Source organism: Agelaius phoeniceus, chromosome 4 (assembly GCF_051311805.1).
Source record: "Agelaius phoeniceus isolate bAgePho1 chromosome 4, bAgePho1.hap1, whole genome shotgun sequence".
Classification (NCBI taxonomy): Eukaryota; Metazoa; Chordata; class Aves; order Passeriformes; family Icteridae; genus Agelaius; species Agelaius phoeniceus.
The window spans coordinates 25,002,273-25,016,009 of record NC_135268.1 but is presented as its reverse complement, the minus strand read 5'-3'; the positions used below and the strand labels follow the sequence as shown (position 1 = coordinate 25,016,009).

At 42.2% G+C, this 13,737-nt stretch overlaps 1 protein-coding gene across 1 annotated transcript; it reads right to left on the bottom strand.

Moving 5' to 3' along the window:
- Positions 1-3,693: 3,693 nt before the first annotated feature.
- On the bottom strand, positions 3,694-13,700 carry SARAF (store-operated calcium entry associated regulatory factor). The gene is made up of 6 exons (XM_054632911.2): positions 13,543-13,700; positions 12,770-12,945; positions 11,151-11,541; positions 8,001-8,109; positions 6,370-6,488; positions 3,694-5,836 (listed from the first exon to the last, which is right to left on the bottom strand). Exons 1-6 carry the CDS (start codon positions 13,616-13,618, stop codon positions 5,811-5,813), a joined length of 897 nt encoding a protein of 298 aa, XP_054488886.2. The 5' UTR covers positions 13,619-13,700; the 3' UTR covers positions 3,694-5,810.
- Positions 13,701-13,737: the final 37 nt, after the last annotated feature.

Below are 13,737 nucleotides of genomic sequence, written 5' to 3'. Positions count from 1 at the left end.
CTCCTTGTTAAAAAGGAAATAAATCCTTCCACCCGTTAATGTAGAATTAACCACCCAAGCCTGCCAATTCAGAATCACACTGCACTATGACCCAGAGGGGGGTGGCTGATTTTCTAATAGTCAGAATGAGGATGGAGGGGTTGCCTACCTAAGGGAAGGAGGACTTCAGTGCTGACAGTTGTTGTCAGCAGCAGATGACAGTTTGTGCCGAACAGGATCTCAGCTCAAAGCAAAGACAGGAACAACCTTCTAAGCTGTTTCAGACTGACTGGAGCTTGTTTTTACCTCAGTTTCAGAAATAGCACAGATCAGTTTGTTTCTGCCTATGCTAAAGCCACATGAATTTCTATGCTGACCTAACCTCATATTTACTGCTACCAATTCTTTGCAAGCTGTACATCAAACTACAAAAAGCTCTGAACAGTCTGACTTTGTTTAACACCAAACCTGTTACAATTCTAAGTCTCCTACTTCTGCAGTGCAGAAGACACTGCTGGCATTATTTAAATCCACATCAATAAAGTGCTCATCCAACTCCCGGAGAAGGATGTTCAGAAAGTAATCCCATGATGAAGGTTAGCTCTGCAAAATTGTTCCAACTCAACATTTTTTCTACATTCATTGCACATTTTTTCCCTTTTCTTCCCCCAGCTGTATTTGTTGTCTGTCTATTAAAGCAGATGTGATATGTTTACAGCTGCCAAATGACATGAAAATGACTACAGGAGCTGACTGGGAGATGAATAACTCCCATTATGCAGCAGCAGCAGCAGCAAAAGGTATTCTGGATTGCTGGTAATTCCAGTGCTGCCTCGATAAAGACATCCCCACATACTGATTACAAGGACACAGGAGGCACAGAGAAGAAGGCTTACAGAAACAATGATGTCAGGGCTGTGATCTCAAGGCCAAGTCTCAGAGGATCCCACACAATGGCATCTAAATAAAGTTGCACAGCAAAGACTGTGTAAGTCTTGATGCCAGGGAAGTCAGGGCAAATGCAGGAAATGAGGAAAAGTTCCCTATGCAGTACTTCAGAGACTCTGGTCTTTAAGCAGGCAGTGATTTGTCTTCTCCAAATTTCACAGAGGGTAGTTTGAAGTCTGAATTATGGAATGGCTCAGATGGCCCTCAGAGCAAAAGGTGTCAATCTGGTAATTGCATGTACTACTACTGGCAATTGCATGTAGGACTTAACTTTAGGGATGGAGGAAAACTCAGTAAAATAATCCTGATATAACAGCTGTTAGAACTGCCTACTATTTCCTGCTGTTGTGTGAGAAGTGAGCAGGCAGGACACACTAGGACACAGGTTTCACCTGCAAGCTTTGCTTTGGCTACTTGTTACCCTTTGTCATAGTTGCTTGCTGCTCTTTCCATGTTTGGCCTTCTCTGTTCATTCTAAGCCACGCTGCAGAAGGAAAGAAACATGGATGCAGGGCCAAGTCACCTTTCTTCTGCTTGGCATTTTCAGAAGCACCTGGTATCTTTAAACATACATCTACCCACAGGATCTGCAATGGCATGACTGTGGAGTGGCTGAGCTAGCACATCCTAGGCCAGCTTCCTGGTGCTACATCATTCCTAAGTTAGGATGGAGAGAATGTTTTCAGGTCTTCTCCTTGCAGCCAGTTCACCAGCTCTGATCTGCTCCAATCCCCAGCTGCCATTCTGTACCTTTGACAAAAATGCTTCTCTGACAGAAAGCTAAAATAATGTCTTTCCAGACATACTGCCCACACAGGTCAATTCACAGCCTGACAGTTGGCTCCCTTGACTTCATCACTATCTACTCCATCCATTCCCAGCTCAATGCACTTTTTACAACTGCTCAGCCTTTCCTTGCTAAAGAAACAATGACCCCCAGCCTGAACAGAGGGAACCACAAAATGGAAGAGAGCAGGAGATAATATACATAGGCCACATAAAGGGAGTCTGCTGCTTATTTTCATTAGCATTGGCAAATCACACCTGCAACAGAAAAAGAGGCATAAGAAAGTGAGGACTACTGCAGCTACACACAATATTAGGAAAGCAAAAGACCTGGCTGAAGAGGAAGGCTCCAGCAAAATATGCTGAGTGATAAGGAGCCGCTCCCACACAGCACTCAACCCCAGTAGGTACAGAAGGAGAAGGAGGGACCTGACATTATGTTTCAATAGACACAACAGGACACAACAGCATTGTCTGCTGGTACAGATTGCATTGCTGTGAGATTTTAATGTGGATTTGCTCACATGCCTTAGTTCACAGGCAGCTGGGCTATTTCTGTACCACAATCACAGGTTGATAGGGATTCTGACAATATTAAGAATACAAATCTGCTCTAGTAAGGAAGAAAAAATACATCACTTTTAATCAGTGCTAAGTGGACAACAGTCTATGTGCAAGTGCTGCATTTTCAGCTTTTAGACAGCTGTGCAGGCAGGTAGGTATTGCTTGCTACTTTACTTCAGCAATTCTCTGTGCAACAACTCCTAGTCCTGGAAATCATACCACCTGGCTTAATTCCCTTTTTGGAAGTCAGTGATGTAAAGTGATGACCATGGAAGAATTGTATTTTTCAAACAAACCACCTACCATCTTGCCTTGGTGCTAAGTCAAACACACACATGGCGCCCAGGGAAAAGAGCAAGGTGCACAGCATGAGACTCAGCAGAACTAGCCAAGATCTGACCTGGCAGCTGAGTCACAAGACAGAGAAAGCTTATCTCTGTTCATCTATTTTTTTTTTCATCACATGCTTCATGGGAAGTCAGCTGTAAAACCAGGAGTTTTGTTTCTGTAATGAGTTTTAGCTTTGTGTGAGGATGGAAGCATTGTCAGAGTACAAGCAGTTCTGGTCCCAGGTCCCAAACAGAATTGCAACTATCTGCAACAGCATTTAACAGTTTGAGCATTTACACATGCCTTGCAACTATGAAGCTCCTGTGAAGATGCTGCCAGAGCCCTGCTCAGGAGCAGAAGGGAGACTTGGACCTTCCAGATCTGATGCTCAGGAAGGAAGCTCAAGGTCTCAGAAGTATGAGCCCTAAGCTGCCTTCCACGAGTTCTTTTCACTCAGAAGCATCAGCAGCATTTGACGAAGGAAACACTGACAGCAGAATTTGCAGGCCCTCATTTAACCCCAGTTTACAACTGCCAAGACATTGAACTCTGTGTAGACCATGTCTCTGTTCAGCAGTGACACATCCTCTGTGTAAGAAGCCAATACATCAGCTTAGGCTATCCCTGTGTTGAGTTCTGCTCTGCCCACAACCAGAACAGCAGCAGTGATCATAAATTCTTTTGAAGGGTTCAGCTCACCACCTTGTAAAACCAGGAACATGCTGACATAACAGAGCTTTTCTGCAGACTGAGATCCCAAGCCCTGATGTACAAGAAAGCCTTCAATCCCTTATAGGATTCAGTATTTTGTTACTGAAAACATAATCAATACAATAACTCTATTCCCAGTATTGGTTTATTTTATTGAAACAACATACAGCTTACCCACTTTGCATCTGGGGGTAAAGGATGATATTATTTACCCAGGAAGTGGATGATGAGACAGAGAACTCTGAGAAAACAAACAATGCCATCCCTGCAGGCCTCAAGACAGTGATTTAAAGACAAAAATACTCCTTATTCACCTATTTCATTCCTTTATCAGAGGGAAGGGCAAACATATCCAAACAGATTCAGAAGCTATAGTAGATTTATGTATCAGATTTATTTTGCACATTTCATGCAGAAACTATAAATACATAAATACAAATGAAAACATTGTCTAAAACATTTCATACCACACTGTAACTTAAGAGCAAACTTTAGCTTCCAACTACCCAGTTAGAAAAAATCCAGTTTCACTGTTATGCAATTAGTTGGCAAAGCAAATATTGACTGTGACAAGCTTAACCTGCATTCACTTAGAAATAAGTAAGAACTCCATATTTAAAATATATTCTTCTGCTACACTTTGTTATAAAGAAAAGAGATTTACCATGGACTTCTCATAAAAGGCAGAGCTTTCTAGGAGGCCATGAGTAAGGTCTTTGTCATTTCCCTTTTTAAGTTCACAGTTATTTTTCCCCAACCCTCAGGTAGCTCTGAGAAGCAAACCACTATTTCACTCTCAAGTTATTCTGAATGTATCAAATGAAACTGATAACACTTTTAGTACAAGAACTTTTTCATGAAGCACTTTTTCTGGCTGTTGACTTCATAAAGATTTCTGGGATTTGCTGGTTTGGTTTGCTTGTATATTTTTTTCTTTTCTTTTTTGAATTTCTCTCTTTTGGTTGCTTAAATCATATACTGAACTTGGGTGTTAACATACGAACTAATGTTCTATAGTCATGAATGGACATGGCTGCTTTTCCCTGAGTTTTGCTGAAGTCACTTTCTTGGACTAACCAGACCTATTTAATCTCCTTCTGGAGATGCAACCTGTATCAGCTGAACAGTGTCTTGCTTTTGCTGTAACAGCTGCTATCAATTCCCAACACAGTATTTTCCCAAGGCTGAAAGACAGCGCTTCTCTGGCTGCTGCCAGCATACACGAGCTGCAGCCACACAAACACTTCTACACTCTGCTAGGATGGGCTCTGCACAGGAGCTGGTGATCAAGCACCCCACTCTTCACTCTTCCCCTCTCCCCACAATCCTGAGAAATTTCTCTGCTTGTTATCCAGCAATGCCTCTTCCAGGAGAGAATAAGTCACCCAAGAACTGTATGACACTTCATAGAGGCACCAAAAGATCATCACAGAACAAAGCAAGGCCCCTCTGCTTCCCACTCTTCAACAGCACTTTGTTTTTAAAAAGCACATTTGGGAAAGTTTACATGCTGTTAGACATCCAACTTCTTTCTTAGCTTGGCATCAAGGCCTGCTGTGTCCCAGGGATTCTATCATCTCTGCAGTAAGAACATTCCCTTCCCTTTTGCAATGAGCACCTTTTTTACTGTGCCCTGGACAGGTGATCTAGCAGGACAGACCATTCACATTATAAGTTTTCATTTCATTGCCAACATCCACCATTAAAAGGAAAATCTGTGGCCTCAATGCAGGCAAAACATCTGTAATCACTTGAATTTAAATTACCTCAGTCTTCCAGAAGAAGGTCAAGATTTCCAGGTTACTTATTTATTTACCCACATTAACTTATAGACAAAGTTCCCCAGGTTTGCAGAGTCACCTTGGATAAACTCTATAACATGGAGAATCCATGCATCTGCACATTTTTGCTTCAACAGTCACATAGCAGAGATACAAACATACTAATGTTAATCTCTTTATACATAGTTTTGCTCTTGTCCACTGAGGAAGAACTCCTACACTTACCTGAGTAGCTGACTGCACTTACAGTAAAGTTCACATTAATTCTGCAAAGGCAAACAACAATAGCTTCCAAGAACAGCATTCCTTACATATCAGGTAGATGCTGGACTACCAGAAAAGAGGAAAAATATTATCAGAAATTCTGGACCAAATGAAATGAAGCCCAGAACATGAGTAGTAAGATACAAGCTTTGAAAATCTGGTAAGGCTATCACTGGGGCCTCAAGTACAGACAGATACAGGGTCACTGGAACATCATTCTTCTTAACCTGGATGAGCTTTTTCTGTAGGGGATGCTGATCTGAAATAGTGGATGTTCCAGCACCTGTCATACCCTAAATAGCAGTGAGAGTCCACAGAGAAAGTGAGGAATTCTTTGCCTAATCCTTCATAGCTCATATGCATTTTTGAAGTATACTACTATTAAAAGAAGCACAAGTACACAGCAGGATTTAGTTCAACCGCTCTGATGTAATAATGTTAAGGATTTCATCTTCGCTTCGTGCCCCCAAAGCCTGCAAAAAAAAAAAAAAAAAAAAAAAAAAAAAAAAAAAAAGAGTCAGCTCCACCATGGCCTTTCCATTGAACTCTCTAGTTCTAAAAATGCTAAAGGTGGCAAGGGAGATGAGGTAAACATATCCACATGAAGGAGAACAGCAAGCAACTGTGGGCTGACTGGCCTGGAAACTATTCTGCTCTTGCAGATTAGACAACCTGCATTCTACAGAGAACATGTCTGTGCATGTTTGCTAGAGAAGAGTACACGTAGTGCTCATCAAAAGGGAAAGCCTTAAACTAATGCACCTTGCCAGTGAAGACAAGCCCGATGCTGATGCTGCCATGCCCACCACAGCCTGTGGGGAATTTCATGCCCCACAAAGCTGCCCTACTTCCATAGGGAATGGAAGGAAGGGACATTGTTACATGCCATCTACACCAACTGTTAAATTAAAACAAGGATGCCTGTTGAACCGCAGCTAACAGCTGCATGTTTTTCATAGGTCAAAGTCCCTTGAGCTTCAGGAAATTAAAAGGTGCTTTGCCTTACCAGAAGCAGTTCTTGTTCCTGAGCTGCTGCCTTCTGTGGAATTCCTTGAGTGCCCATACATAGGAGGTACAGCTGTGGGATCTGTCCACATACTGTGATATGGGGAACGCGGCTGCGCTCTGCCATGAAACAGAATAGAAGGAAGGCTTCATTAGTGCCCTTCGGAAAAATTAAGAAGACACCATTCCAAACAAAAGAACTGCATCTCCAAGGGAAAACTGTAAGCAATTATTTCAAAGCTACAAATATTCCTATTTAATGTATGTATTTAACACATTGAGAGCAAGGACATCCACTGCTGTGATTTCATAATCTGTAGACTTTCAAAAGGAAATTAGGCTTTATTCTTCAGGCTAAGGAATTCTAACAACTGCAAATGAGGAAAATTTTCTTTCTGAAATTTTGACCTCAAATTCCATCAGACAAGAAAGAAGTTTGAAATCTGAAGTTTAAATGCATTTTGGCATCACCTACATCCCAGCCATGTTTGGCAAGAGAAAACATCCTTTTGTTAATTCTTTTGAAAAGGTCATATCAGTAACACTAACATATCATGGTCCTTGACTCACTCACTTAAAATTACTTGCTTCCATGGATATGGAATTTCCTGCTGTTGAAATTTACAAACAGCTCTCTCACACTTCCTGGCACCAGCATTTTGCAGCACATAATTTCAAAAGCCTAAGAAACCAAATTAAACAATAGTGGACCGAAGACTGTTTTAAACAAAAAGAAGCTCAAGTTAGGAGATTTGTTTGTGTATTTGGACTTAGTTAGATCTCTAATCTTGAGCAATAATTTGTGCCTACTGAAATGGGGGTGTGTACAGAAATCAGGGAACTAACCTGTATATAGATACTACATAAATAGAATGCCTCAACACAAGAGTCATGTATTAAAGCCTTAAGAAATACCAGGCCAATAGAAACTTTAACACATTATACCTTAGAAAAATTCTTAGCAGAATTAATATAAGGCTTCTGTTATTAAAAACAGCCCACAACTTTACCACACAGGTGCTTAGCACTCCTGTCCATATATCTTACTCTCTAATCTGTTACATTTCTACAGGAATAGACTTGATACATAGGCAAGTCATTTGATAAATAGAGAAAGCTGCTTAGGATCTGAACATTCCCTGCAGGAATCTCATATTTTCTCCAGTGAAGCCTAAAATGGCAGCAATTGCTCTCTTTAAACTGTTAATCTAAAAATGATGCATTCTGAATGTCTAAAAGCCTATACCAAATATGGTCATCCAGACTTATTTTAGGAAAGATGACACTGATACAAGAGATCCATATACAGAGTATTATATGCTTAATATGACTATGTGCGTTTTAAGGCATTCTGCAGATAAATTGTTTAAATGCTCAATTTAATTTTGCAGGCCATCATGCCAGGTCAGAGGAAGCAGAATGAAGTACCTCAGTCTTTCAAATTCTGCCTCAGAAACATGTTTGAAATTTCTCTGGTCCTGGAGCTGCAAACAGCTGCCCAAAATTCTTCTAGTGATAGGATTTTATAATTTGAATGACACAGGTCTGAAATCTTAAAAACAATGTCAAAAAGTACATGGCATACCCCCTGAAAGCTTAAATGCTTAAAATCTGATAGTATGTATATTTTACCTGTGACTGCCTGCTAAGTAGCCTAGCAAGCCTCCTGCTCCTAATCCAGTCCAAAATCCTGGTCCTGAACTGGTTCCATGATGGGAATGAGTTCCAAAGCTGTTGTCATCTTAAACAAAATGAAAATAGGAAGCATAAGTTAGTAACAGACTAATCCTCAGGCCAGCTGTTGCAACAAAATTCTCTCCTGTTAAAGATAATGGAAAATTAAACAAACTGGTCCTGATTTCAGCAGATTTTCGATCAAGCTTAACTTGAAAGGCCTCATATTTCAGAAAGCAGGACACCCCATATAAACCAACACTACTATAAGGAGTTTTATGTTAAAAATCTGCTTCCACTTCATCTCACAACCCTGATGTTTGCAAAACATGGAAAGAGTCCCTGCCTTGTCCCTAAACAGACAAGTTAGAGTAAAAATAGAAAAAGAAACTAAGAAAGAACAATCTGCTGAAGGTCACCGAGCAGGCCAGAAGCAGATGCAGGAACACAAATCAAGTAGGTAACAGTGCAGAGTGAGCAAACCACAAAGACACAGAGCTCCTAATCTCACTGAGCACAGCTGCACAGTTTGAGTCACAGTGGCTCAGTGTAACGCTGACATTACTGGTATTGTTCCTGGTAATCCTAGTCTGGCACTTGTTATCAAAAGCCAAGCTAACTGCAACCACATTGCAAAGTTTTCATTATGCATGAGTCGCCAAGCTTGACAAATACCTTGATGAAAGTGCAAGCATTTCAAGTAGGTTGTGGGGGAAGGAGAGTCACAAATTTTCTGACTTGTGACCTGCACATAACATGAGGTTCTGAGCCAGAATGAATGTTTTCCATTTAGAAAGAAAAAGAGAAAATACAAACTCAAAGTAGAATAATTTTTCTGGTCTAGCAAAAATCATGGATGCAAGAATAAGCTCAACCATGGGTTTAACACATAAGGAAGTATAAAAAAACCTGAAGATAGCATTAGGGACTCCCTAAAACATGCCCACCTGAACAATTGGGCCAGAGATGACGTAGGTAAAAATCAGAGGGCCTGGTTTGTCTTCAAACTGATATGGGTTGTTTGAAGTCATAGAAGATAAAACAATATTGAAACAATCAGTTTCAGTCTAGACTGGATTTGATATTGAATTTCATTTAGAATGTGTGGGGAGAAATATAAACTCTCATTGGGATGATATACTACTAATTTATGCTGATTTGGAACAACAACAACAAAAAATTACTTAATTTTCTGCAAAATCAATGTTAATCAGAGATGAACCAACTCATTTGTTCAAAAGCACCATGACTGAACACTGACTCAGAAAACTAAGTAATTTTTTTTAAATAGCTAGAGTAAACATTAAGAATCATGTCAAACAACTAACTGAGAGAAAGCAGAATTTAATTAAGATAGTCTAGCTAAACAAGTTCCACAGGACACATTCTGCATGTTAAGGGGATTTAAAATGAGGCAAATTAAATATTAACTGCAATATGTGAACAACATTGCTCTTTGTTACTGTCCAAGACTAATACATTCCTGGAACACATGGACATACACATTCAGAGTTGTGCTTTTGCTCTGCTCCCACAGTGTAAGGCAGACACTGAATGCATGATGTAGCCTAACACTTAGTAGTTTTAATCTGGCTCCACATTTCAGTTTTCCTCCTTACTTTGCCTGAAATCCAAAGACAAATCATTGACATGACTTATTAAAAACATCACAAGCTAAGCATTATATGGTTCCCAATGTGTATTTTAAGTGTCTAAGTTTTCAGCAATCCTCAAGAAAACATTCTCAAGGCCCTGCCTTTGCTAGATTTGTGACTCCTGCAAAGAAAAATGCATTGGGGCAATTAACTGACACGGAACTGAAGAGAAAAAAATGAAAATAACCCTTCATTGTTTCTCCTGTGCCCAGTGTGACAGAGCTGTGTGTCATGGCCAGGGCTCCTGCTGACCACCACAGTGCAGCCAGTGCCATGCCCACACATGGCCACTGATGCCCACGCAGCACAGACAGACAGTCTGATGTAACCACATGCAAACCAATTTGTAAAGCCAACAGAAGCAGATTCCCTGTAATTTTCTGGTGCAGGTACAGCCGAAAGTTTCTGCTGTGCACGCCCTGCACAAGGGTATCCAAAAGAATTACACTGCACCCTCTGTTGGCCAAGCTGTTTGAACAAAACTCGGAGAAAGCATTAATAAGCATTATTAAACTATGAACTTTGACAAATAAACCTAATCCTTGCTACATATTTCCTTGCCAAAACCCCTTCTCTATTAACAAAAAACAAACAAACAAAAAACCACAAAAAACCAAAACAAAAACAAAACAAAAAAACAAAACAAGGAAAGAAATTATATAATGTGAGAATGTGAGAATGTAATTTAAGTTCCAGTGCTGTGAGCAGCTTGCATGTTTACAGGGTTAACTGAGTTAGTCAGACACCAGATGAGTAATGTTTATTTCCCTGAGACACTATGATGGCCTAAGGAAGACAACTTACTCTGTGACAGAAGACACCAGTTTTCTGGGAAAAGAAAAATTGCCTCTTTTCCCAGCAGGAGCCTTGTCACTGCTTTTGTAATTTTCAACTTCAAATGAAAGGCCACACATGAGACTCAGATGCTGTACCCTCTAATGACAGTTCAGAGACACTGTCCTCTGCTTTGGGAACCAAATCTTTCAGCCCTGTTAAACAGAGGACTGGTACATGATACTCAACCCCATCAACTGCTTGGTTGATGAAATCAGGGCTGAAAGGCTGTTCTGTAAAGTTTCAGAGTGCTCCTTTGGCATGGCTTTGTTTCTGGCTGTGTAAGAACATTCTCTTTTCCAGATTACCTATGACAATTATTCTCCCCATCACAATCCTGCTATTTCACAGGTGATGAAAAGAATGCTTGCAGAGCATGGGGAGTTAGCTTTGCAAAGGTTCAGAGGGCAGCCTGCCCTGAAAGCCTGTGGAAAGCCAAGCCCTTATTTCATCTTTTGAACAAAGAGCAGAACACAAAGCTGGCTGTAGGCTCTGCAGCCAATTCGGCAGCTGCCTGCAAATGCTGTGGTTTTAACTCTATCCCACTTTCCCTTTCCACAGATAAAACAAGACAATCCTGCTTGCTCTTTTGAATACTGTAAATGGCTCAGAGCCCTACCTGTGAAGGTGGACTTAAAACCAGGAGGAGGAGGTGCCTGCTGATTCTGCCAGAAGGGCTGAGAGAAGCCATCACTGCCCCCAGAACTCTGCTGAGACTGCTGGTTGCTGAGGAAGAACTTGTAAACTCCAAAAGCAAGAAGGAGAAGAACAATTACAACAATTGCTCCAGAACCAGAATCAGAATAATCTTTGCTTGACTGGTAATAGCTAGAGCCAAAGCTTCCAGAGTTCTTCACTTTCCTTGCACCTTCTGCAGTCAGCTCTAGCTTGAACAGCAAACTACAGGAGCCTCTTAGTATGTAAGGATCATCCGGGTAATCGTAGCCCTCACAGCTCACTTCCATTTCTCCAAAACGGTAGGCATTTTCCAGGTCTGCTTTGCACTGCCACTGAAAAAATAAACACAACACAAAGTAAAACATACTGCCCCAAAGATGAAAACACCCACCTGCTTCCCCACATACACCTTGAAATAAAGCTGTAACTGCTAACAAATCATCTATGGGCCATAGGTAAGAAATCTCTGTGTGCTCCTATTTTGAAAAGGAGTAGGAGTTTTATGTTTAAATGAATTTTAAATCCTAAAACTTAAAAGAGATATTATCTTTCAGAACACTGAAGAACTGCAGCTCTGGAAGATTTAGTCTTTTCTTCACTGAATACATTTTTCAAATATCCCTTCCTGAGATACAGCAATACTTCTAAAAAATGTGCTGTACCCTGTGCAACAGCTACGTAATAAATGCCTGTCCTGTGCAAACTCATGAAAACATACCACGTGAGCCTGAGATCCAGGGCACCATTGTGTCCATTTGTGTCTGTGCAGAAATCAAAAGAAACTGGGACAAACATCATTAGGCATCCATATGCAACACTTAACAATTATGTTGGGGACTGTCTGGTTGAACACAGGTGGATCCTCAGGCTCACATTCCCTTGAGGTACTCAAACAAAGGGATCTCTAATGGCATGTGACATGTATTTTGGAGAGGAAATAAGAAAGTAGTTGTCTCTAAATTAGTAATTCAGTACAGCAGTACCAACTGCCAATTTTGATTGTTCTTTCACAATACTGTATCAGTTTTAGCAAATACTTTCAGCCTTGATTCCTGGTTATCTATTGACAGCAGCCTTTTTAACAGCTGAAAGTCAAGACTATTTACTGACTAGCACTCACACCCTAAGGTAAAAGCGAAAGTCAGGCAAGTCTGAAATTTAGTTTCTAAAAGGTAGAGCTGAAGTGAAGCACATATTAAGAAGACCTTTCCATGCTAATAAAAAATGGAAATTCACAAGCAATAATTCAAAAGCATCCTCTGGGGTTCGCAAGAGTTTAATTTTATAAACTCAAGCACTATTTTATTTAAAACCAACAAAGGTTTGCTATGCCGTGCTTTTACATTAGCTCCTTCAAAGCTATATGAAACATATAACTACAGTAGTTCTGGAAAATCCAATCCTAAAAGTATTTAGGTTAAGTTTTTAGTGCAAGAGTTCATCTAACAAAAAGAACTAACCTGAACTGACACCCTAGCTCACTACTCTTCGCTCCTTCAGAACTTCCCAGCTTGGGGGAAAGCGATTTCATAGAGAGTTTAACAAGTTTTAAACAGTTACCTGTACATCGTAGCCATCCCATCCTTTGTTGTAGCACTGCACAACCTCAGGGACACGGGAACACCCCGCAGAGCCTCCCGTGCACTGCAGCTGAGGGACCGAGGCTGTCCGCCTGGATGTTGTGTACCGCCCTCTGTGCAGAGTGAGCGCCTCAACATCCCGCAGCAGAACCTTCCCTGAAACAGGCAGCACAAGGAATCACACAATCCATTAGGCTGGGAAAGACCTCAGCGATCACCGAGTCCAACCTCGATAAAAGAACTCAATCAGCCAGACCACGGCACAGAGCGCCACGTCCAGATTTTCCCCAAACACCTCCAGGGACGGTGACTCCACCACCATCCTGGGCAGCCCATTCCAATATTTGATAACCCTTCCAGTGAAAAACTTCTTCCTGCTGCTTGTCAGCGCTTGTGCAGGTGCACTCCCCTTGGCTACGAGGGCCTGCTCTCAGGAGAAGGCTGCCGATGGAGGCCGAAGGGAGCAGTACGCCCGCATCTTTACGGGACGAAGCTCGCACCAGACGGAAACACGGCAGAGCTCCCCATTTCCTCCCGAGGCGGCTCTGGGCTGCGGCCACTGACCGCGGCGCGGGATCACTGCTCCCACACAAGCCGGTATGGAGGGAGCCCAAACCCCACAAGCCCTTCCTCCCCCGTGCCAGCCGCCGCTAAACCGGCAGCACCGCGCAGTGCCAGGCCGCGAGGAGCCGCCGAGGCGCCGGCAGGGGCGGCTGAGGCCGCGCTGAGCCCCCCGATCCCCGCGGGTCTCACCTGCTCGGTCCCAGCCCAGCGCGGGTCCCGCAGCGGCACAGAGCAGGAAGAGCAGGCGCACAGCGAGCCCCGCCATGGCAGCACCGGGCGCTGTCACCGTCACCCAAGGGGGCGGCGCCCCCGCCGGAACGCGCGGGGCCCGGGGAGAAGCCCCGCCCCCACCGAGCCGTGGGGCCAATGGGCGGCGAGGGTGTG